Source organism: Sciurus vulgaris (genome assembly GCF_902686455.1).
Source record: "Sciurus vulgaris genome assembly, chromosome: 6".
NCBI lineage: Eukaryota > Metazoa > Chordata > Mammalia > Rodentia > Sciuridae > Sciurus > Sciurus vulgaris.
In genome coordinates, this window is record NC_136466.1 from 118457819 (window position 1) to 118482411 (window position 24593).

At 33.4% G+C, this 24593-nt stretch overlaps 1 protein-coding gene across 5 annotated transcripts in view; it reads left to right on the plus strand.

Moving 5' to 3' along the window:
- Window positions 1-24593, plus strand: part of ADAMTS6 (ADAM metallopeptidase with thrombospondin type 1 motif 6) — a 318093-nt gene that overhangs the window by 248018 nt on the left and 45482 nt on the right. For all 5 annotated transcript variants that reach the window (XM_079144861.1, XM_079144865.1, XM_079144864.1 and 2 more), the window contains 5 exons: window positions 1546-1679; window positions 3276-3399; window positions 4657-4737; window positions 17981-18144; window positions 18560-18698. In XM_079144861.1, the coding sequence (XP_079000987.1) occupies window positions 1546-1679; window positions 3276-3399; window positions 4657-4737; window positions 17981-18144; window positions 18560-18698 (642 nt within the window). The remainder of the gene's footprint in view (window positions 1-1545; window positions 1680-3275; window positions 3400-4656; window positions 4738-17980; window positions 18145-18559; window positions 18699-24593) is intronic.

Below are 24593 nucleotides of genomic sequence, written 5' to 3' on the forward strand. Positions count from 1 at the left end.
AATTATTGCATTTATTGCTTGTTATTTCTGTGATCAGTATAGCAAAGTGTATCATTAATCTAAGCCTAAAAATAACATTATAAGTTATGTAGAAGCTTCTACTGAAGATGGAAGAAAACATGAACTCAGACCAGAGGTTATAAATTGATAGTTTAAGGGCCAGTTTTGCCAACAGTTTAAAAACCAGAAGAGTTTACACTGAAAAGATCTAGGTTTTCATTTTCTCTTGAAGAAGCAGTGTCTGATAACACTAGGACATCTTTTGCTTGACAGTTTAACTGTAACAGTGATCTCCTGGTGGAATGTATTCTCTGCTTTATTCTTGCTTGACTGCACTACTCAGTCTCCTCCCTTAGTTTACACACTTCTACTTGGAAGCAACCTGGTTTCTAAGAGCTTCACGGAGACCTATGCTTGTGATTTCATTGCTGCTTGCTCTTTCTTTATTAGAAGTAGTATTTTTTATTTCAAAGAGAATTTATCATTCTATCTATAATAAGGTCAAAATGTTTTAAACTTCATGAAGTAAATATTTTAAAGAAAATATTCTTACATTATAATTTCTGTCAATAATTACATATTTATAAATAGTAACTTTTCATGTGCTATTTTCATTACAATAGGTCCACATATGTTTCTATTTTCTAATATACTATAAAGTCATAATATGTACTGTTTTGTTAATTGCTGTTATTTTCCTATTTTTTGCTTAAACTGTAAAAATACAAATTTCTATGTTAAAATGAAAATGCTCAAGTTATTAAATGCATTTATTCCCCAAATAACATTAAATATTGCTTTAACTATTCAAGTCTAATATTATTTCAGATTTTTCTGGTTATTTATCCATAGGAATTATTCAAATTTAATGCTATATTTACTTTTATCTTTGATTTGCTAATTTCACAATCATTTATCTATATGCTAAAGCTGAGCTCATTAAGTGTGATAAAATAAGGCAGGTACAAATTTAGTTTTGTCTTACAACTACCATATTCTGGCAGTGTTTTTGTATTAATTTCAGCAGCATACATAACAGAAATTCTTACTGGTTACACAAATTCTTATTTGTTATTTGTTTCAAGACATTGTATACTTTATTTCCTTAGTCTTTTAAAATTGTTTTTCTTCTGTTCGTGTTTTAAACATTCAAGTACTTCCACTATGATTCCCTTCTGACCTAAAATATATTGTAAATATATAATGGAAGTACCTGGAAATTTTAAACCTTCTCAGCAGGTCCTCCTTTAAGTTGCATAATCGATGAAAATAAATATGAATTTTTTATTAGAAAGAAAGAAAGAAAGAAAGAAAGAAAGAAAGAAAGAAAGAAAGAAAGAAAGAAAGAAAGAAAGAAAGAGAAAGATTGCCTGGCATGTGCAATATACTAGATTTGCACTGAAAAACAGAAAAGAAACTTTCATATCTACGTGTATAGTTTGGGAATGGTGCCTGTATGAACTGTAAATTTGCTATGGATAATACTGAATCACTGTTCAATGGGAGAACCACTCCAATTTTTTCTCTTTTATTTTATTTCTCTAGGAGGGGTAAAACCTTGTGCATTAAACTGCTTGGCTGAAGGTTACAATTTCTACACTGAACGTGCCCCTGCAGTGATTGATGGGACCCAATGCAATGCAGACTCCCTGGATATCTGTATCAATGGAGAATGCAAGGTTACTCAGATTTTACTCTTCTTTGTTGGGATTTTTGAGACCTTTCTTTTTCTCAGATAGTAGCTCCTATTTAATCCTATGTTCTTTAAGGAAAAAAAAAAAAAAAACAAGAATACATTTTAGGGAAATTTGATTTCCAATAAAGGATGACAACATATATAGTTTGTAGAATGACCCATTCACAGTCACACACCAAATGAAATTGATTCTGGTATTCTAGTTACGTTTATAGCAATTGCCAGGGGTATGAAAATATTTTGACTTTAATTTACATTATTCTTCTGTTTACAAACAAAATGACAGAAAAAGAGAGGGAACAAAGATCCAGCTCTTATTCATGTGGCTACCATATGTTCTCATTGGAAGATTTTTTATATTTCATATCATAATTCTTAAAGTGAGAAACAGCCATGCTCTTCCTGCATTTTCTCCTTTTGAAGTATTTACAATGTTTTTCATTATAGGGTTAGTCTTTATATTATTAAAGCATTTACTTTAGGAAATTAGACTACTTGGAAATTGTGGAAGTAAATCCAAGCTATGTTCTTAAACCTGTGTGTGAATCTTACCATAATAAGAAAAACCACAAAACCCACTGTTCTCATAATTTTTTTTCTCATTTGGTTTTGTTTTACTTTAAAGAGAAGTACATAACTAAGTGACACAAACTGAGAAAGAAGAGATCAAAGTATTGTCTATTTTGCTTAATCTCATAATTTCTTGGAAAATTTCTTATTATCCTTCTGGTTACTTGCCTCCAAATGTATCCTACAATCCATTTCATGTGTGTGTGCATGTGTATGTATACTTATCTGTGTGTGCAGGGGTAATTTATTTCCTTGAAGAAGAAAGTTAGTTTTGTGACAATACTCAAGTTTTTTCAAATAACCAAGTTCCAACTACGGGTTTTATTCAGGAATTACATGTCTGGTATCAATGGCTAATGGTAAATGTACAAATTCAAGCACCAAAATATATACCAAATATATATTTAAAATACACATTTTTGTAACTAAATGTAAAATTGAAAGGTGGTATTTCAGCTTCTTACATTGTATGCTACGTTTCCTTTTTGTTTATAGCAATTTTATTCATCTAATAGGAAAAGTTGTTCATTTTTAAATATTTGCCCAAGTGTGAATTCTACAACAAATCCTCAACACTAACAATTGGATTAGATAGGACAAACCATATCCTTAGTCAGGACTGTTGTTGTTGTAACCTGTAGAGGACCATAAGCCATTTTTCTTAGTTTTTGGATTTCTTGTTTGAGAGTATAGGCAAGGCCCTGTTGCTAGTAACTTATAATAATTTAAGAATTAGAGCATGATTCTTATAAATGAAGGAGAGATCTAGGTTACAAATATAGGCATACATTCCTAGGGAATCAAAATTTTTTTACTTTAAACTTTGGTGTTGAGAAATGTTAGCTGATTCTTATTGGAAAGTAAAAGTAAATGGAAAAGTATTTCCTATTTTGATTTCCTTTACTGGAAAAACAAGTAAATAAGTAAGTTATATATATATATATATTAATTAGTTATAGTTCCAAAAATTAATATTTTCGATGCACTAAATATTCTTCTCTATTTTCAGCATGTAGGTTGTGATAATATTTTGGGATCTGATGCTAGGGAAGATAGATGTCGAGTCTGCGGAGGGGATGGAAGCACATGTGATGCCATCGAAGGATTCTTCAATGACTCCTTGCCCAGAGGAGGTGAGTGTGTAGAAACAATTCCTCTGGTATACTTGTAATAGCCAGAACACTTCGATTCCCCTGCAACTTTATTTTGAATTTTCCTTATTTAGGCAGACAGTGTTTTTGCCCCAAGTTGCTTTTAGTCATTCAAGTATTAAATGTGACTTCATGTAAAACAGAAAAGAAACCAATGGAGTAGAGGAAAGGGACCCAAGGAGGAGGGAGGAAGGGAAGGAAAGAGAGTAGAGATACTGGGGAACAAAATTGATTAAATTATATTGTTACATTGCATGCATATATGAATATGTAATCATTCCACTGTTATATATAATTATAATGTACCAATAAACATATGGAACACTTTTTAAATAAAAATAAATAAAATGATATTCATATAAGATATTTTAAGGAAATGTTATTCTATATAAGACTTCACTTAGCCATGTAGCCATCTTCCTTCCTTCCTTCCTTCCTTCCTTCCTTCCTTTCTTTCTTTCTTTCTTTCTTTCTTTCTTTCTTTCTTTCTTTCTTTCTTTCTTTCTTTCTTTCTTTCTTTCTTTCTTTCAGTGGTGCTGGGATTGAAAAAAGGGTAAGCACTCTACCACTGATTGACAACCAGCCCTAGAATTATAACAGTTGAAGTTATTATTATTATTTTTATTATTATTATTTTAATTTCAGTCTCACTGTGTTACCCAGGCTAGCCTCAAACTCCTGGGCTCAAGCAATCCTTCTACCTCAGCCTCTTGAGTAGCAGAAACCACAGGCATGTGCCACTGTGCCAGTTTACCATGTTTCTTTTATTTTGTTGTCGTTTTATTTCTTTTTTTATTTGTTTTTTTTTTGTTTTTACAGGCTGCATTTTGATTCATTGTACACAAATGGGGTACAACTTTTCATCTCTGTGGTTGTGCACATTGTAGATTCATACCATTCATGTAATCATACATGTACATAGTAGATGTCTATCTCGTTCCACCATCTTTCATAAGGTGTGAAAACCCGTAGAGTATTGATGTGAAGATCATGTATTGAAGAAAAAAAATGTTATACTTGTCAAGATGTTAATAATATCTCTAATTTTGAGGAAAAAATACTTTTTCTCTAAAATATATTTATGAACCCAAAGGAAATTTTGCCCGTATTTCATAATTTGTAAAGTACAGAGTCAGAGAAATAATAATGGAAAAATTAAGAAACTGTTAGTATTGAATGGTTACTAACACTCATTTTCTGACTGCAGGTACTTACTATTGGCTATCTTCTATGTTCTAGGTTATATGGAAGTGGTGCAGATACCAAGAGGGTCTGTTCACATTGAAGTCAGGGAAGTTGCCGTGTCAAAGAACTATATTGGTAAGTTATTTTGCTAGATTTTAAAAATTAATGAGGAAAAGCAGCACAGATCATGAACCAGTAAGACCACTTTCATGCTAAAATGACCAAATTCCAAGTTTTATAAGACCACTGTAAAATGCTAAGCAGAGACATTAATGGTTTATTAACTCTTACTCTTAACTGGGTTAATTATTTAATTTTAAGACAATTTTATTGAGTTATAATTTACGTATACTAAAATGCCATATACCATTACAAGTATAAGTTCACATAGTATTAACAATTATATGTATATGTGTGTATACACCTCTTTATTTATCTACATAAAAACCATGAGTAAGATATAGAACATTTCTGTGATTCCAAAACTCTTTGATTCTGCTTTGCAATCAAATACCTTCAGGCAAATATTGATCTACTTTTTGACACTGTATATTTCATTTTTTGTATATATTATTTTTAATTTTTCTAGCATTTTGCATAAATGAGATCCTAGAGTAATCTGGCTTTTTTCACTCAACCACTCAACATGGTTTTAAGATTATACTATATTGTAGTTTCCATTGTTCACTCTTTTTTATTACCAAATAGTATTCTATTGTGTGAGTATACTGTAATTTGTACATTCACTTGTCAATATATATTTAAGCCATCTTTCTAGTTTTTGACCATTATGAATAAAGTTTTTTTGGACATTCATTAGTCCAAATGAAATGTATTTTCATTTCTCCTGGGAAAATTTCTGGGAGTAAAATGACTGAGTCATATGATTTTTAATCTAATACACAATTACCTCATCATGGGAAACAGTATAGGAGGTTCCTCAAAAATTAAATAGAAAGGCCATATAATCTAGTAATCATTTAATTTCTTTGAATATAAAAAAGATATTTGCATTTCCATGTTCATTGCAGCATTATCCACAGTAACCAAGATATAGAAATAACTAAGTTTGTGCTGACAGATGAGTGGATAAAAAATTGTGTTGTATTTACACAATGGAGTATTATTTTGCCTCTAAAAACAAGAAAATGCTGCCATTTGTGACAACATGGATGAACCAGGAGGACATTATGGTAATGACATAAGCCAGACACAGAAAGAAAAATACCATGATCTCACTTTTATGTAGAATCTAAAAGAGTCAAACTCATAGAAACAGAAAGTACAAGATTAGTTACCAGAGGCCTGGGAGTAGAGATGCTTCCCAAAGAGTACAACTTTCAGTTATGAGATGAATAAGTTCAGGAGATCTAATACACCATAATTAATAATAATGTGTGTATGCTCAAGTTTGCTAGGAGAGTATTATTGTTATATACCAGGCAACTATGTGAGGTAATAGATATGTTATTTAGCTTGATTGTGGTGATCATTTCACAGTGTATATGAAATTATCAGATTATATACCTTAAATTTATTATTTCTGTTATCTTTTAAATCTGGAAAAAATAAATAAATCACTAAACTATTTTCCAAAATGGATGTATCATTTCATATTCCCACCAGTAATGTAGTAGGGTTCATGTTGTTCTACATCCTGTCAATACTTGGTACTGTCAGGTTTTAAAATTTTAGCCATATGAATATCTTTTTTTGTGAAGTGACTAAACAAAAGTTTTATCATTTAAAATTTTTTGAGTTATGAATTCTTTATATATTCTGGATATAACTGTCAAATATACATTTCATGGATTTTTCTCCTACTTTGTAGTTTATTTCTTTAAAAAAATATTTTCAGTTATAGATGGACACAATACCTTTATTTTATTTATTTATTTTTATGTGGTGCTGAGGGTTGAACCCAGTGCCTCACACATGCTAGGCAAGTGCTCTACCACTGAGCCACCACCCCAGCCCTGTGGCTTATTTCTTTTCTCTCTTTTTTTTAAGTTACTGGGGGATCAGCCCAAGTCTTCAAGCATGTTTGGCAATAGCTACATCCCTGCCTCTTGCTTATTCATTTATAAGTGATGTCTTTTAATTTTTATGAAATACAGTTTATTAAATGTTTCATGATCAGTGCTTTCATGTCCCTTCTTAGAGATTTTACCTATTCCAAGGTGGCAAATGTTGTCCTCAGTGTTTCTTCAAGAAATTAGAATTTTAAGGTAGAAGAGCTGTAGTTTAGTGGTAGAGTGCATTCTTGGCATGTGCAAGGCCCTGAACTTACTCCCCAGCACCCCTTTTCTGTCCCCCCAAAAGTTACAGTTTTAGTTTCTTCCATGAAAATGTTCATTTTGAGTTGATTTTTATATAAGGTATGAAGTAAGACTTGAGGTTCCAGTTTTTCCATATGAATATTCGATTGATATTAGCATCGTTTCTTGAAAAGACCATCATTTCCCCATTGAATTACCTTGACACTTTTATTAGCGATCAACTGAATTTGTGTATATGGATCTATTTCTGGTCCCACCTATTATTGCTCTATGTTTCTATCCATAAGCCAAAAACACACTAAGTTGAGTAATGGAGCTTTTCAGCTTTTCAGAAGCATTAGATCCTCAAATTTGTATTTCTTTTTCAAAATTAGTTTTGTTTTTCTAAGTCTTTTACATGTTTGTATGCATTGTATACAAACTTGTTAATTTCTACAAAAAGAGATTTATGGAATCTATTGGTCAGTTTGTACAGAATTAACATCCTAAAGATATTGAATTTTCAAGAACATAAAGAGATGCCTATTTATTTCAGTCTTTAGATTTTTTTCCCACCAGTTTCATTTCCATTGTTTAGATCTTTCACTTGTTTTATTAAATCTATCACTATTTTCCGCTTTTTGACACTATTGTAAATGATCATGGTATTTTAATTTCATTTTCAATTTTTTATTGTGAATACTTAATAATTCAATTGACATCTTTTATATTGCCCTAAGACCTAGTTACATTCACTTACTACCTTTTATAGTTATTTTGTAAATTCATGAATTTTTGATATAAAGTCAACCTTGAGCCAAGATGTTTTACATCTACATTTATAATCTTTATGCTTTTAATTTCTTTTTTCTTGCCTTAGAATAGTATTCAGGACCTTTAACACAATACAATTATCAATAGAAGTGAGGAAACTAAATATCCTTTTGTTATTGATTTTAGGGGGAAAACATTTGTTTTTTTACTATTACATATAATATTAGTATGAAGATTTATATAGATGGCTCTGTATTGGTCTATTTCTAATTCTCTGAATTTTATTCATGAATGTATGTTGAATTTTTCTGAATATATTGATATGATTGTTATTTTTTCTCCTTTCTCTGTTAAGTGCAGGGCTGTGGCTATAGCTCTGTGGCAGAGCACTTGCCTCACACGTGTGAGGCACTGGGTTCGCTCCTTAGCACCACATAAAACTAAACAAATAAAATAAAGGCATGCTGTCCATTTACAACTACACAAAATTTTTTTTAAAAAAAGATTACAAGTGCATTGGTTGATTTTCAGTTGTGAAATCCATTTTATTATTTGAATAGAAAATAATAATCCATTTTATTATTTGAATAAAAATTATTTTCTCATGTTGCATTATACTTATATATTCAGAAATTTATTTGCGATATTTTGTTAAGAAAATTTGATCTTCATTCATGAGGAATATTAGCGTCTAGTCTTGGGATGTCGTTTGTTGTTGATGTTGGTATGAGGATGAGTGTGACTTTGTAAAAGAAGTTGAGAAGTGTTTCTTTCGCTATTTTCTGAAACTGGGTAAAATTGATATTTTTTCTTAATTTTTGATAGAATTCAACATGAAACTATTTGGACTGGAACTTTCTTTGTGGGAAGTTTTAATTGAAAAATTCAGTTTCTGTAATAGTTTTCTAATTTGTTGGTATAAGGTTGTACACAGTATTATTCTTTTGTGTCTGTAGGATCTCTAGCAATCATTCTTCTTTTTATTCCCCATATTGATAACTTATGTCTTCTTTCTCTTTCTTGATCATTCTAATGAGGAGCTTATTTTTTTTATTTTTGTTTTCAAAGAACAAGCTTATGGTTTAAATGCTTTTCTCTGTTGTTTATCCATTTTTCATTATATTGATTTCCATTCTTTGTTTTATTATTTCCATTTTTCAGTTCATTTTGTGTTTGTTATATTTTAGTGTCTCAAGATAGAAATTTTATTATTGATTTTTAATTTTTTCACTATAAAAAAAGCATTTTCACTTTAAATTTGCCTCCGAATACTACTTTAATTTCACACATGTTTTTTGTGTGTGTGTGTGCTGGATCACATATTTTGATGTTGTATTTTCATTATCACTCAATTTAAAAGATTTTCTTATTTATGTTATGAACAGTGCCTTAGAAAATATTATTTAATTTCTAATGTCTAAGGGTTTCCTTGATATTTTTGTTATTGATCTCTCGTTTAATTCTGTTGCAGGCAGAGAACATCCTTTGTACGATTTTAGGATTTTGTTGCTGTTGAAGTTTGTTTTATGTCCCAGCAGGTGTGCACTTTAGGAGGATGTATATTCTGGTGTTACTGAGTTTTCCGTAAATTTAGTCAAGTAGATTACATTGGTTGAACAGTTTTGTGGCATCTTCTATATCCTTATGTATTTTCTGCCTTCTTATTTAAGCAGTTTACTAGTTACTGAGAGAATCCCATTGAAGTATCTAATTAGAATTGTGGATTTGTTTCTCACCCTAGTTTGTAAGATTTTCCTTCATTTATTTTGAAACTTTGCTGAAGATTCATGCACATTAAAACTGTTAAATCTTCTTAATATACTGAGTATTTTATCATTATCAAAATTTCCTCTTTATTCCTGTTCTTATTCAGTGACCCAAAGTTCATTTTGTCTGATACTAATGTAGCCACCTCAGCTGTCTTCTCATCAATGTTTGCATAGTAAATGTCTTTCTATCACTTTTTTACATATAGGCTCCTCTGTATTTAAAATGTTTCTTTTTTTTTTTTTTTTTTTTTTTTGCAAGCATATTAAGCAGGTTTTATTTAAAGTTAATAATACAGACTCCTCCCGGCAGGGAGAAGGGGGCCATGGCTGGGCTGATGTTCTAAAGTCCCAAGAAGTGAGCGCACCCTGCATCTTTTATAGGTTAAATTCTCTTTTGTTCTCCAGTTCTCTCCCCCATTATCTCTCCTTCCTAAGTGACTAGGCCTGGTTTTGCATTAAGTGAAAAGCCATGGGCAGGGGGAGGGCCAAGGTGATTCATGCAGGCAAGGGCCCTGGGGCATTAATTAGCAGCTCCTGGCTTGCAGTTCTTGATAAAGGCAGGTAAATTTGGTAATCAATGGCCTCCAGAGATCCTTGACATTCCATCTTTTCAGGGGCAGTCTCCAACTTCGAGAGGCAGATGACTTTATGGCCTCCATTTCCTCTATTTGACCCGATCCCCTATTTCTACACTAACTACCTGTTCCCAATTCTGGCTTCATTCCCCCCTCTAATCTTAGGAACTCCATGCTGCTGGGAAAGGAGGTCGATGACCGCTCTGACTTCTTAGAGCTGGAAGTGGGTGGCATGGGGCAAGCAGCTTGGAGTTCCTTTTCTAAAAATCGGGTCAATCGAGGGGTCCCAGGAAGAAGCGTGGTTGGGGAAGAGCAGGTTGTAAAGTCATCCGGGGGTGGGTGCTTCTATGATAGAAGAACAAAAAGACATGAGTACTGAAATGAGATTAGTACAAAGTAAATGTTGCAACATCTGAAACATGCCACTGAGTATCATGAAAATGACAGAAGTTAATCTCTCACCAGGAGGTGGAAGAACTGAGAAATTGTTCCCATAACTAGGCCTAGCAAAGGCTGGAGAAGACAAGGCCTTTATTTGGGGACTTTAACATTGTCCAGGTTATCAGGAATGTAAACACAACATTTAACTCTTAATGTCATAGATGTCCCCAGAAAATATAGTTAAGCTACTTAATGTCATCTGATTTTGTAAAATATCCCTTTATTGGTATAACCTGTGTTTAGTAGAGATCTCTATACTTCTGTTACTTAGGAATAGATAATCATACTAGCAAACATAGATTGTCTACCTGTGTAGCTTAGGAAGGTCTGCAGTTCTTAAACTGACTAAAAACTTCTGACTCTGGCAGTTTCTCTTGATAGTTATCAGGCACGTTTGCTGAAGAATCTTTCTTTCATTTGTAGCTTCCAGTCTTTATTCTAGTGGGCTAATACAAGTGTACATCTTAAGTTACATTTAACTATTATTTCCTTTAAATGCCCAAGAATGGCTATATTTTGGTTTTAACTGTTTTGCTGGGTATCTAAGATCAAGCTGGTCAAATTGACCTAGTTCCTGTCTTGTTAAAGAGTCAGCTGAGTTCCCACAGGGGTCACTCATACAGAACTAAAGAGCGGCTCCTTAGCTCCACCAGTGACTTTGATTAGGCAGGGTCTCCTGATGAGGTGGCTTCCTTTGGAAGCATCAAGGGATGTCCCCCTTTTTCCATGACCCTCCTCTGCAGCAGATGCACTGGGTGATTTTTCATCGTCTAGTCTCAACAGTCTCCTTGATCAGGAGGTTGTGTGACCCAGAGTTGCAACGCTCCTTAGAGAAGTCCTCTTATTCCCTGGGTTCAGGCTGACGTTGAGGGAAAGACCCAAATATGGACTTTTCTTGACCTCTGTATTTAACTCCAATCTCTAAGTTTGATCTTAATTATCCAGCAAGCCAGGCTCACCAGTCATAAAGTAAGAGTACTGGGCTTTAACTTCAATGTCTATAACTTTACAGTTATTTACCCTTTTATCTAACGGGAGTCTGTATTAGTACTGGAAGTTACCACTATCTGTTCTATGGGTGATGGCTTATTATCACAAGTTACCTAGGTTGTGTGTTCTTGAAGCAGCTAGTTCTGCAAAACATTAACAGGTAACAGTTTTACTAAATGAAATTAGCAAGAGTAAAAATATATTCTGTTTGTATAATAGCTATCTTGAATTTTGACTGAGAACCACATTATATCCCCTATTGGGATCACACTACTTTTACAACAAGAACCAATCTTTTGACTATAACTTTAAATAAGCTGAAGTCTGGCTTATTTTGAAGCTATTCTACACACAGTGAGGTGGGAGGCAGAGCCTTATCTCAGGTAAGGCATGGCTTTTTACAGATTTTAAGTGTTCTAATTCTGATGTTGATCTTTGCTTCTTTCTTAAATGTCATTTTAAGAAGTTTACATATATTGTTTCCTGAGTCTATATGAACACTAGTTAAAACAATTTAACATTATATCTAAAACATGAATTAAAGAAGGCCTGAGAGAGCTTTTAACTTTCCTTTTGTGTGATAAAGTGGCAAAATGTTTTCATGTTTCACAATATTAACCTTTAAACAAGTCAGATTCTAATGTTTAGAAATACATTTACATTTGAAATTCTTTATCTCAGTGTAAAAAGTAACAAATTTTACACATACCCTATTGATAGCAGGTCCTATAATAGAACATTGAATGATAGAAATAAATCCCCAATAAAATTTACTCTTTATAAGTTTAAAATTACCATTACAGACAAGTTTAATCTGGAGAATAGCAGCTTTACAAATTCCCTGATTTAAAAACTTGTATACCTGGAAAATATGAACACATTTTATATACAACTAGTGACCATTTCACAATTACCTTGACACTTTTATCTTACCAAATTTAGTTTTTAAAGAAAAATGTAGACTCTAACATAGTACAATACTCTAACAGTTGTTTAGCCATAATTGTATACACCCCAATTTTTAAGACTAATTGTTCTAAAGAATAAAACTTAATAGACACAAAGAGTAAATTAGTGTTTCAAATCCGTGTCATTTTACCATATAGATTAAACTTTGGTTTATATCAGAACATTAGTATTTCACCTTAGGAAAATCCTTAAATAGCTTTAGCTGTCTCACATACATATAACCAACTTAGTTACACACAAACTTGTTGAAACTTGCCCTTTACTTACACACAGACTTTAGACCCTCATGTATTTCATCACACAAGCACTTTTTTACCCAGAAACATTTCCTTTTTCCTTTTACTAAATATATTTCCATACCCAGAACCTTTTATTGTCTCTTTCCTATTTGTTGACCCCTTTTTGTTCACATTCTGAAACAACTCTTATAAAATTTCTGAATTTAGATAAATTACTTTATTTTAGTAAGATTAAATATTTTGTTGTTTATAGTACTCTAATTGAAACACAGCTGAAACTTTTGAGACCCTTTGTATATAGAATTGCACTTGTTAGGACATAACTCTTAGTAACCTTGTTTTTAGTTTAGTGATGACACAAAGCAATTTTAAACCCTTTTATTTACCAACCTATGAAAACACCAATAATGTTCAAGTATGATACCCCATGGAATTTAAGGAGTTAAAAGTACTCGCTGTTATTTAATAATTAGCATTTTAACTTTGTAAATTAATCCAATGTCTCTACAAACACATTTGAGTAATCCCATACATGTTAACTCTAATTCACTTATTCTGTAAAAACCAAGATAACAGACAAGTGTCCTGAACAGTATGTGCTCTCTTCCCTGTTGAAGAAAAGTCCTAGAAACAATTGATATTAGACATTTTATTAACATCAATATTTTATTAGCTTGACCACCTAGAGATTTGCAAGTTATTTTCAAAGACATTTTACTTTTATTAGTTTACCCAATTTGAATCTTTTTAAATCACATGAATTGAGAGTATCTGGATCCATTTTTTAATTTTAATTTTAGGAGCGCTCAGTTTTGATACAGACAAAACATGACATCAGACAGCATGACTACAAATAACACAAACTTCCAGATCTCAGTCAAGGCTTACATTAAAAAAGCCTAAAGGCTCAGTAGCAGACCGGTCTCAAACCCAAGGGGGAAAAAAAAGATAAAAAGAGCCTTATCTAAACTCCACAAAAAAGTAAATTTTATGGTACTTCAGTAAAGTAATTAACGGCCGTATCATTTTTCCAGGACTCTTGTTTTTTTTTTTTAATTATATGTTTTTTTGAGCTCATGATTTTTTTTGATCAGTTCTATTTTTTATTCAACTAGAGTTTTTGAACATCTGTTACATTGCAATAGAGATTCACCTATAAAGTTACAAGGCCTTTGATTTTGTGTTATTTGTAGTCGTGCTGTCTGATGTCATGTTTTGTCTGTATCAAAACTGAGCGCTCCTAAAATGTTTCTTATAGACAGTATTTAGTTTGATATTTATTTCTTATGGTATCTAATAGCATTTCTTAACTGCAATCCCTAGATGGAAGAAGGAATTGGCAATTTTTTTTTTTTTTTTGGTAAAGGACCAGATAGCAAATATATTCAGCTTTGCAGGACATGTAGTCTCTGGCACAACTATTCAGTTCTACCATTGTAATGTGAAAGCAGACATAGATGATATATAAATGAATGGTTGTAAATTTACTGAATTCCAGTAAAGCTTCATATACAAAAACCGATGGTGAGCCATAGTTTGTCAATTTCTTATTTAGGTCACATATTTAATGTAGTTATCAATATCATTGAGTATAAACCTACAGTTTGGCTACTTTTCTATTTGTCTTGGGTATTTTTCTATTTTATTCTCCTTTTATATCTTCTTTCAGCTTAATCAAGTGTTTTTTAGTATTATTCCATTTGATCTCTGCTAATGGTTAGAGGCTTATTAGCTTTACTTCTTTGTTCTATTTGATTAATGGTTACTCTAGGATTTACAAAATGCATCTTTATCATAGTACACCTTCAAATAATATTATACCATCTTGTTTGTAATCTAAGATTCTTAAAACAACAGTTTTCTTCCATTGTCCCCTTTCATCTGTTATGCTAATTTTTAGTATCTTTTATTTTTCTTATTTTTCTGTTATAAATTTTGTCATACATTGTTATTTTTTTTTAAGATCAGTTATTGGACTGGAGATGTAGTTTAGAGGCCCTGGGTTCAATCCCCAGCACCATAAGAAAAAAAAGTCAAATTTTTAAGTTTAAAATAAAAATTATTTTGGAGCAATCCATATATTTACCATCATCTGGCATTCTTTTGTATAGATCTGAGTTTACATCTGATGTGTGTGTGTGTGTGTGTGTGTGTGTGTGTGTGTGTGTATTTATAATGTTTTCCAGTTTCTTATTGCATTTATATTTCTTTAAAATTCTTGAATATACTTATAATAACTGATCATTATTTCCTCCTAATTTCATAAATTCTGTCATTTCCAAGTTTCTTTTGCTCAGCCTTTTTCCTGGTTTGATTCATATTTTCCTGCCTTTTGCATTGCTAGTATTTTTTCATCTAATGTTATTCATGGTAATTCTGTGATGAGATTTTGTTTCTCTCTTTAAAGAGAGTTAAGTAACTTGTAGGTCAGTTTGAGCCTTTTGAGCTTTGGGTGAATCCCAAATAGCTTTTAATCTATAATTTCCTTAGTTCTACTATAAATAAAGTCATGATTCTTTTTAGTTCTCTGCTGAATGCACTGGTGGTTGAAGTGCGGTAGTTCTGCTTACAGTTCCCCAGTAGGTTTGTTTGTCTGTTTTTTGTTTGTTTGTTGCATGGCTTCATGAAAGTTTATCATACACACACCCAGACTAGCAGCAGATTTCCTCCCTCTATTCTGTTTCTCTGATCCTACAAATTCCAGTTATCTTAGCCTTCCCAATTTTTTTTCTGTCTTAACTTGGTGAGACCACCATGCCCTGCTTGGTTTCTCCAGTTCTACACTGACAAGGTGGCTCCAGGCAGAAGCTGGGGAGATCACAGCCTGCACACAACCTATCCAGTGTCTAAGAATGGTGGATACATTTATTTTATGAGTTTTATAACTGTATATGGTGGGGCAGCAAGTCCAGTAACAGTTTCTATGTGGAAATAAGTGAAAGTGCTATTTGTTTGATGTTTGATCCTTTGATTCAGGTTTAATCTCTCTGGAAATTCCTAGAGAGACTTAAATGAATGATTATTCCATTTAAAATATCATTACCTTTCCCATAAAGCTTTTTAAAATTAAGAGTATATCCAGAGCACATCTTGAAACAGGACACCAGTAGCATCAGATTTTTCTGTTATTTAAGAAGACCCCTTTATTTTTATACCTTAATTCGAGGTTCTTTTCTGTAACACCAAAACTCAAAATAAAAATACAAATCCTAACAGCAGCTTTTCCCCTTTGATAATTCCTGTTCATAATGCCACATGTTCCTCCTGTAGTTGATTCTTAATTTAGTGCTTCTTAAATGTTTGTTTTTTTCCTAAGCTACATTATGATACCACTAATTAGGTATTCTAATAGCAAAGAGGAATTAGGATCCTTTCATTTTGTAGTTGAGAAAATGGGAAATGAGTTCAAACTAAAGGAGAATTCAAAGCTTCTGAGAGTTATTTTTGTTTTTATTTTTACTTTTACTATATCACATAACTCAGGCTCAGATATCTTTATAAAACCTAAATAAAAAAAAACCTAAATAATTTTGGTGTTTTACATGAGAAAGAAAATCATTGAGAGTAAAAGCTGAAAACAAAAATTGTAAAATGCAAGAAAACTTCAAGGCCAAATAACACTTACATTTGGTCAATATGTTCCTATCTCAAAAGGTTAATTAGATTTATTTATTATTTATTAGTAAATAAATTTTCACTACATATCTGAAGTTAAGAGAGTACAAATATATTTGCCAAGCAGAGCGGGGTGAACTTGATAAAAATGGCCTATGATATTAAGGAAAAGGGGTAGAGGACTAGAGAGGCAGAGACTTTCTGAACCATAACCTTTTAGTTCCTTTGTATTGCTTATTCATCCAGACTGTTGTGTTACAGTTTTTGAAGTAAGTTAGCATACTAACAAATGATTTATTTTAGGCATTTTTATATGGGAATGGTAAAAGCCCTTTTAAACTTTTTAAATACATAAACATGTACACACACACACACACACACACACATTGCCTGCAGAAGTTTCAAAAAGTCAAATGAGCATGCATATTTTCCTTTGTGGGGTTTTGTGTCTCTGTGTGCACACATGTAGTGCTGGGGATGAAACCCAGGGCCCTGTGCATACTAGGCAAGTGTTCTACCTCTGAGTTACACTGCCAGCCCCCTTCCTTTAAGTTTCAGAGTTTCTTTTTATGCTCAGAAAATTTTCTTATACCCTAATGGTATAAGGAAAATAAAGTCTCCCATATTTTTTCTGGCATTTTATGATTTAGCTATATTTACATTTAAGTATTTATTCATGTGACATTTATTATTTCTCTTTCTTAGCTTAATTTTTATTGAGGTGGAATTCATATTACATAAAATTAAGCATTGAAAGTGAATAATTCAGTGGCATTTAGAACATTACAAAACATTTTATCACCCCAAAAGAAAACCCTGTGCACATTAAGATGTTATTCACATTCTCCCTATCCTATATGCCTGCAACCACTTGTGTTTTCTGTCTGGGTTTTTACCTATTCTGAATACTTTATATAAATGGAAGCATACAATATGTTACTATTTTCTGTCTGACTTCTTCCACTTAGCATAGTATTTTTGAGGTTTATCACATTATAGCATGTATCAATCAATACTTCATTCCTTTTCATGACTGAGTATTATTCCTTTGTATTGTATACACCATAATTTATCCTTTCATACATTAATGGATGTTTGGGTTGGTTCTATGTTTTGCCTGTTGGAAATAGTATTTTTATATATATATATATATATATATATATATATATATATATGTACTTGTTTTTAATTCTTTTAGATACCTACCCAGGAGTAGAATTGTGGCATTTATTTAATTTATAAAGAATGAGATATAAATTCAATTTTTTTCCCCAAAAGCCTAGTCTTTTGTCTTAGCCCCATTTCTTGTTATCTTTCCTTTACTCATTTTAAATTCTTATGTACTTGGATCTGTTTCTTAACTCTGGTGCTATTGTAATTTTAGTCTGTGTACCAGTACCACAGGTTGTTCCTACCTCATAATCATATAATTACCGTTTTCATATTTGGAAAGGAAAGTCTATTCCCTGCCTCAGCTCCCATTTCCAGTTACTTTTTGTCATAATTTCTTTGCTAATTCCAGGTAAACCTTTCACTCTTTTCTATCAACAATATTATAAATAAAGTTCTATCTTCTTAACATTCACATGAAAACTTACTGTTTAACTTGTATTTAAGAAAATTGTCAGGCATCATCTCTCTGGATGGAAATGGGTATTCACTGTATAAACTTCAGTGGATTAATTAATCTGTGATATTTTGATAGATGAAGTTTCACATTTTTAGGTGGATTTTAATTTTTCTTCCAGCTCTAAAATCTGAAGGGGACGATTACTATATTAATGGTGCCTGGACTATTGACTGGCCTAGGAAGTTCGATGTTGCTGGGACAGCTTTTCACTATAAGAGACCAACCGATGAACCTGAATCCTTAGAAGCTTTGGGTCCCACCTCTGAAAATCTTATTATCATGGTAAATGTGTCTTTGTCATTTTATGTTAACTGTTCATAATTCCCCTTTATGAGATAGGGAAGGACTTATGTTTTATTATCTCCATTTTACAGGTGGTGAGATTAAGATAAAGATAAATGATTTCCCCAAGGGCATAGAATTCATGCAGAGTTAAGGTCATAGTGCTCTTTCCATATAACTGTTTTATCTTTTCAATGCTTTCTTTAATTATATTTTTATAACCTTGCAAGACAGATGAGATAAATGCCTACAAACTACCCATGAAAATGGAAAATTTTTAATATAAATGCACATATTCGAAAAGTTGTCAAATTTCCCATAAGACTTGACATTTTCTTTATCAGAAGAAATAATAAATAGCTGAATGAAAGTTCATTGTATTTTAATTATCTTCACCAGTTGTTTTCAATGGCAGGTTCTGCTCCAGGAACAGAATTTGGGAATTAGGTATAAGTTCAACGTTCCCATCACTCGCACTGGCAGTGGAGACAATGAAGTTGGCTTCACGTGGAATCATCAGCCTTGGTCAGAGTGCTCAGCTACTTGTGCTGGAGGTAAGACACCCACTAGGCAGTCAACCCAGCGGGCAGGATGCAAGCAAAACATACTTTGAGCTATGCTTTTTGTTTGCTGAAGAAGCTAATTGGAAACATTTTTTGCAGGTTTGCTTCAAGCTGTAATTTAGCAAAAGTAACTTTGATTTAATTATATTATATTCCATTTGTTTTCAACCTCATGTAATTTATACAGATTTGTTGGTAAAATACATCTTGGCACAGTGAGTGTCTCTGCTGGTGCTTCTCCCAAGACTATCTTGAAGGTGGGCTGTTTGCTTTTCATGAACACATTCTTGGTAAAGAACATCAAGAGTTTTAAATAAGAAAATGAGCAAGAATCAGACGTCACAGATGCAACTTCTTGTAACGGGGGCTGAGAATGTATGTCTGTGTGCTTGTGTGTTTGTGTTTGTGTGCTTGTGTGTTTCCCACCTTCCTATTCAAAACTCCCTTCTCCAGCCATCAAAGTTAAGGGACTGTGTGCTGGGATGCTATAGTCATCCTGGTGTCTGGGTCTCTGGGTTAATGATGGATGCTGACCTCACTGTAGTCCCTCAGGTAGAGGTAACTGCCAGGCAGTGGTTGGTGATGTGTTGGTTGTCCCATGTGCGTTTTTCATGGGTGCCTTTTCCCCACAATTTACTCTATTCCTAATCCTCCTCCCTCTAGTGGCCACCAATGCAATTCTTTACCTCTGGCTGGGAGAGCAGGACAGTTGGCTTCCTTCAAAGCCAACACCCTTGCTGCTGCATGGACTGGTGAGTAGAAGTGCTGTGCAAGCAGCATCTTCCTTCTCTCTGGAGACTAAATGCCTCGCCTCCACCGTACACCTTGGTCCCAATAGGCAAGGAAACAGACCCTATCCCTCAGGCCTAGGCTGGGCTAGAGCACCTCACCACTCCAAAAGCAAAGATTGTGTTTTGAATCATGATTTTAGAATAGATAAACTGGTAACACAAATCACTCAAGATATCTTCCCTTTCTAAACTGTGCAGAAGTACATATTTGCACGTGGACTTTATCCTGTCCCGTCCTTTATTTGCTGAATCTCTAAATACCTCTAATTTTGAAGGAGAAATTATTTTCATAGATATGATTATAGTATACAAATTCAGTATTTTTACTTTTATTTTTTAGTGCTGGAATTCAAACCCAGGGCCCTTGCTCATAACTAGGCAAACACTCTACCACTGCGCTCTACCCGCAGCAGTTTTTTAGACTCAGAAAAATTAAATCATCTGTTAACTACAACTCCAATTTCAATAGAAAAGACTGTACCACATGAAAAAAATTTAAAAAACAAATGAATAACAATATATTAATGTTCTCTCCCGGGCGAAGTATCATGAAACATGCTTATCATCATTTGTGGCATATTTTAAAAATTCTGTAATTCTCATCCATTTTTTGTGTGAAATGGCTGGAAATTTATAATGTAAAGTTTTAAAAACTATAATGCATCACCATTTCTCTTAAAAAATAAAAATATATTTGCAACTAATGTCACTGCCGATGATCCTCAACAAATTCACTCAAGTGAGTGCCGCCACTGCATTGTACTTTAGTGGCATTTATTCATACATCTTTCTTTGTTCCAGTTAGATTCCTTTTAATCAATCTATATATTAACCTTCCCCTTTCCACACACCAACAAAAAGTATCTGTTTTATATATATATATATATTTTATATATATATTTCAGACCCTGAGGTAAAGTGAGACAAACTTATTAGTGTCCAAATAATATAAAGTTTAGGAAATCTAATAAGAAAGGTTAAAATTGAGGTTGATCAGCTAAGAAAAGAGAAGGCTGGGGGAAGCATGTTAGTATCTTCAAGTATGTGACAGAATGTTGAATGGGGAATTCTTGGTGCCTGTTCTTCTTTTGCTGAAATTGCTATATTTGGGGATGGTTTAGACATAGTCTTGTCTGAGGCCAAGGAGGGATTAAGTGAATTCTCAATGTTCCTTCAACCCTATGATTGTATTTGTTCAGAGATGAGATAGTCCAACAAAAAAGGGGAGGAAAAGGTCATGATAACCTAATTTGGAAGAAAAACTATAATTTTATTGAACTAAAAATCATAAAAAATCTAATTCAGTACTATTCTTTTCCATAACACTTATATTGAGAAATGAAGATGATTTCTTGTAATAGAACAAAAAAGCAGAAAGGAAGAAAAGCCCCTATAAAGAGAGTTCTCTCTTCCTTATTATACCTCTTTCTTTGATTTTGGAGCTACTGATCTTAGATATTTGAGCTAGTCCTGGGAATCCAAATTCTGCTTGGTCGTCAGTTATTAGGGCATTCATGAGCCATTCCCTTCTTTGAGAGGTACAGTGTTTGAAAATTGGTAGGCGTGGTGTGAAGAGCTATCATTTGTCCTGGTAAGTGGTTCTCAAAGTATGGTCACTGGACCAGCAGCATCAACATCAATTGGGAAGCTGTTAGAAATGCTAATTTAGGGAACCCATTTCAGTCCTACTGAATAGAAATTCTTGGATTGGGGCCCAGCTATGTTTTAACAAGCTGGCCAGATTATTCTTTTTTGTTGTCGTTGTTCTTTCTAGATACACATGATAGAAGAGTGTATTTTGACATATTATACATGCATGGAATATAACTTCCCATTCTTGTGGACATAATGATGTGGAGTTTTGATGTAGAACAGTTGAGGCTGGACACCTGAGGAATTTTCAGGAAGCAGGTTTATTTAAGCTGCAGTGGTCCAGAGGGGCTAATGCCTACAAATCTCTGTACCCCAAGTCTGGAAATTCTTACAGATTTATAATCAGTGGGGTGGTAACATGACAGTGGGTGGGAACCTAGCAGTTACTCTTTGCCCCATATTTTTAGACTAGACAGCAGTTTCACACATTTTGTCTACAAACCTGGCGTTTACAAGAAAGAGGAAGCTTCAAACCACATTGAGCTCTCTACAGAACTCCTGTGAAATCCTGTTGTCACTCTTTGTAAAAACCTTTCTGACAAGAAGAGAAGTTTAATTATGGTGGGTGGTCTTGTGGGTGGGGTACCTGGTCTGCTTCAGTTTCACTGATTATGTATTCATATATGAACATAGGAAAGTTATGTCCCTTTCATTCTGTCTTTCTTATTCCCATCCCCTCCCTCTCCTTCATTTCCCCTTTGTCTAATCCAGTGAACTTCTGTTCTACCCTCTCCTTCTCCTTATTGTGTGTTAGCATCCACATATCAGAGACAACATTCAGCCTTTGTTTTTTTGAGATTGACTTATTTCACTTAGCATGATAATCTCCAGTTTCATCCATTTACTACCAAATGTCATAATTTCATTCTTCCTTATGATAGAGTAAGATTCTGTTGTATGTGTGTGTGTGTATATACCACACATTTCCACACATACCACACTTTCTTTATCTAATCATCTGTTGAAGGGCACTTAGGTTGGTACCATAAACATTAATGTGACTGAGTCATTATAGTATGCTGATTGTGAGATTGTGAGTCCTTTGGGTATATACTGAGGAGTGGGATAACTGGTCAAATGGTGGTTCCATTCCAAGTTTTCTAAGGAATCTCTATACTACTTTACAAAGTGGTTACACCAATTGACAGTCCCACGAGCAATGTATGAGTGTACCCCTTTTCCCCCACATCCTCTCCAATATTATTGTTACTTGTATTCTTGATAATTGCCATTCTGACTGGAGTGAGATGAAATCTCAGTATAGTTGTTTTTTTTTTTTTTGGTGGGGGTACCAGGGATTGAACTCAGGGGCACTTGACCCCTGAATCATATCCCCAGCCCTATATTGTATTTTATTTAGAGACAGGGTCTCATTGGGTTGCTTAGCGCCTTGCTTTTGCTGAGGCTGGCTCTGAACTGGTGATCATCCTGCCTCAACTTCCCAAGCTGCTGGGATTATAGGCATGCACCACCACAGGACTCCATGTAAGCTTTAATTTGCATTTCTCTAATTGCTAGACATGTTGAACATTTTTTCATATATTTGTTGACCAGTTTTTCTGTGAAGTACCTGTTCAGTTCCTTCACCCATTCATTGACTGGGTTATTTGGGGGTTTTCATCTTCAGTCTTTGGAGTTCTTTATATGGCCTGGAGATAATGTTTTATCTGAGTTGCAGGTGACAAAGATGTTCTCCTATTCTCTAGACTTTCTCTTCACATTCTCGTTTCCTTTGCTGTGAAAAAGCTTTCTAGTTTAATACCATCCCATTGATTCTTAATTTTCCTTCTTGCATTTTAGCAGTCTTGTTGGGGAATTCAATTCCTAAGCTAACATGATAGAGAACTGGGCCTACTTTTTATTCTAGCAGGCACAGGGTCTCTGGTCTAATGCCCTAGGTCCTTGATCCACTTTGAGTTGAGTTTTGTGCAGGGTTCACTTTCATTCTACTATATATGAATTTCCAGTTTTCCCGGGACCATTTGTTGAAGAAGGCTATCTTTTGTCCAATGTATTTTTATGGCTCCTTCGTCTAGTATGAGATAATTGTATTTATGTAGATTTATCTCTGTGTCTTCCACTCTGTACCATTGGTCTTCATGTCTGTTTTGGTGCCAATACCATTCAGTTTTTGTTACTATTGCTCTATAGTACAACTTAAGGTCTGGAATTGTGATACCGCCTGCTTCACTCTTCCTGCTAAGGATTGCTTTGACTATTCTGGGTCTCTTATTTTTCAAAATGAATTTCATGATTTCTTTCTCTATTCCTATGAGGTATGTCATTGGGAATTGGAATTGCATTTAATCTGTATAGTGCTTTTGGCAGTATGGCCATTTCGACAATATTATATTAATTCTACTTATCCAAGAACATGGAAGATCTTTCCATCTTCTAAGGTCTTCTTCAATTTTTTTCTTTAATGTTCTGTAGTTTTCATTGTAGAGGGCTTTCACATCTTTTGTTAGATCGATTCCCAAGTTTTTTTTTTTTTTTTTTTTTGAGGCTATTGTGAATGGGGTAGTTTTTCTAATTTCTCTTTCAGTTGATTCATCACTGATGTATAGGAATACTATTGATTTATGGATGTTAATTTTATATCCTACTTCTTTGCCAAATTAATTTATTAGTTCTAGACATTTACTGGTGGAGATTTTTTGGGTCTTCTAAATAGAGAATCATGTCATCTGGCCAGATGATTCTGATGTTCATGTAAGTTTGTGTACCACTGCTCTTGTCTTTCAGAAAAACTGAAACCTAGCATGCTGGACACAGAATATTTTTGTAAACTCATTTTGTATCTATAACAATACCTGGAACATATGAGACACTCAATAAATATTTAAGTGAATGAGAGAAAGGGATTAATTTTGAAAAGTGTTTATGTGTTTTTGTTCTTTCCAGGACATGAAGTGAAAGGTTAGAATAGCTAATTTTATTATGGGATAGGGACAAAACAACTGCCAAGGAGAGACAGTAAAATTTTAGTTAGGATGAATAAGTAAAACTAAATTCTCCACTTTTGCTTTCTATACTTTGAGTAGGTGGAAACTCTGGGAGTACAGCAGGGTATAGGATATCCTAGGATAGAGTGCAAGTTTCAATTATTGGAGTTACTCTTCTGATACATACCCCTACTTTTAATCCCAGATTCTGTAAATGCAAGAAGCTAATGTTTGAGGGATGTAAAGTTCCTTAGCACTCAGGAATGCTGATCAGAGAGCCCAGGACTTCTACCTAGTAATGGTGAATGATACTTCATCTACAGTTAAGAAGTTGTAATTAAAAAAAAAAAAAAAAGTCATTTGTACCTACTCCCACTTATATACAAAGGATGAATACAAAAGTCAGTTCTTAATCATGGTACTCCACTTTCATATCCCCCAGGAGTGCTAGGTAGCTTGAGGCTGTGAGCATTTTTTAAAAATGTTAAACCCTAGAT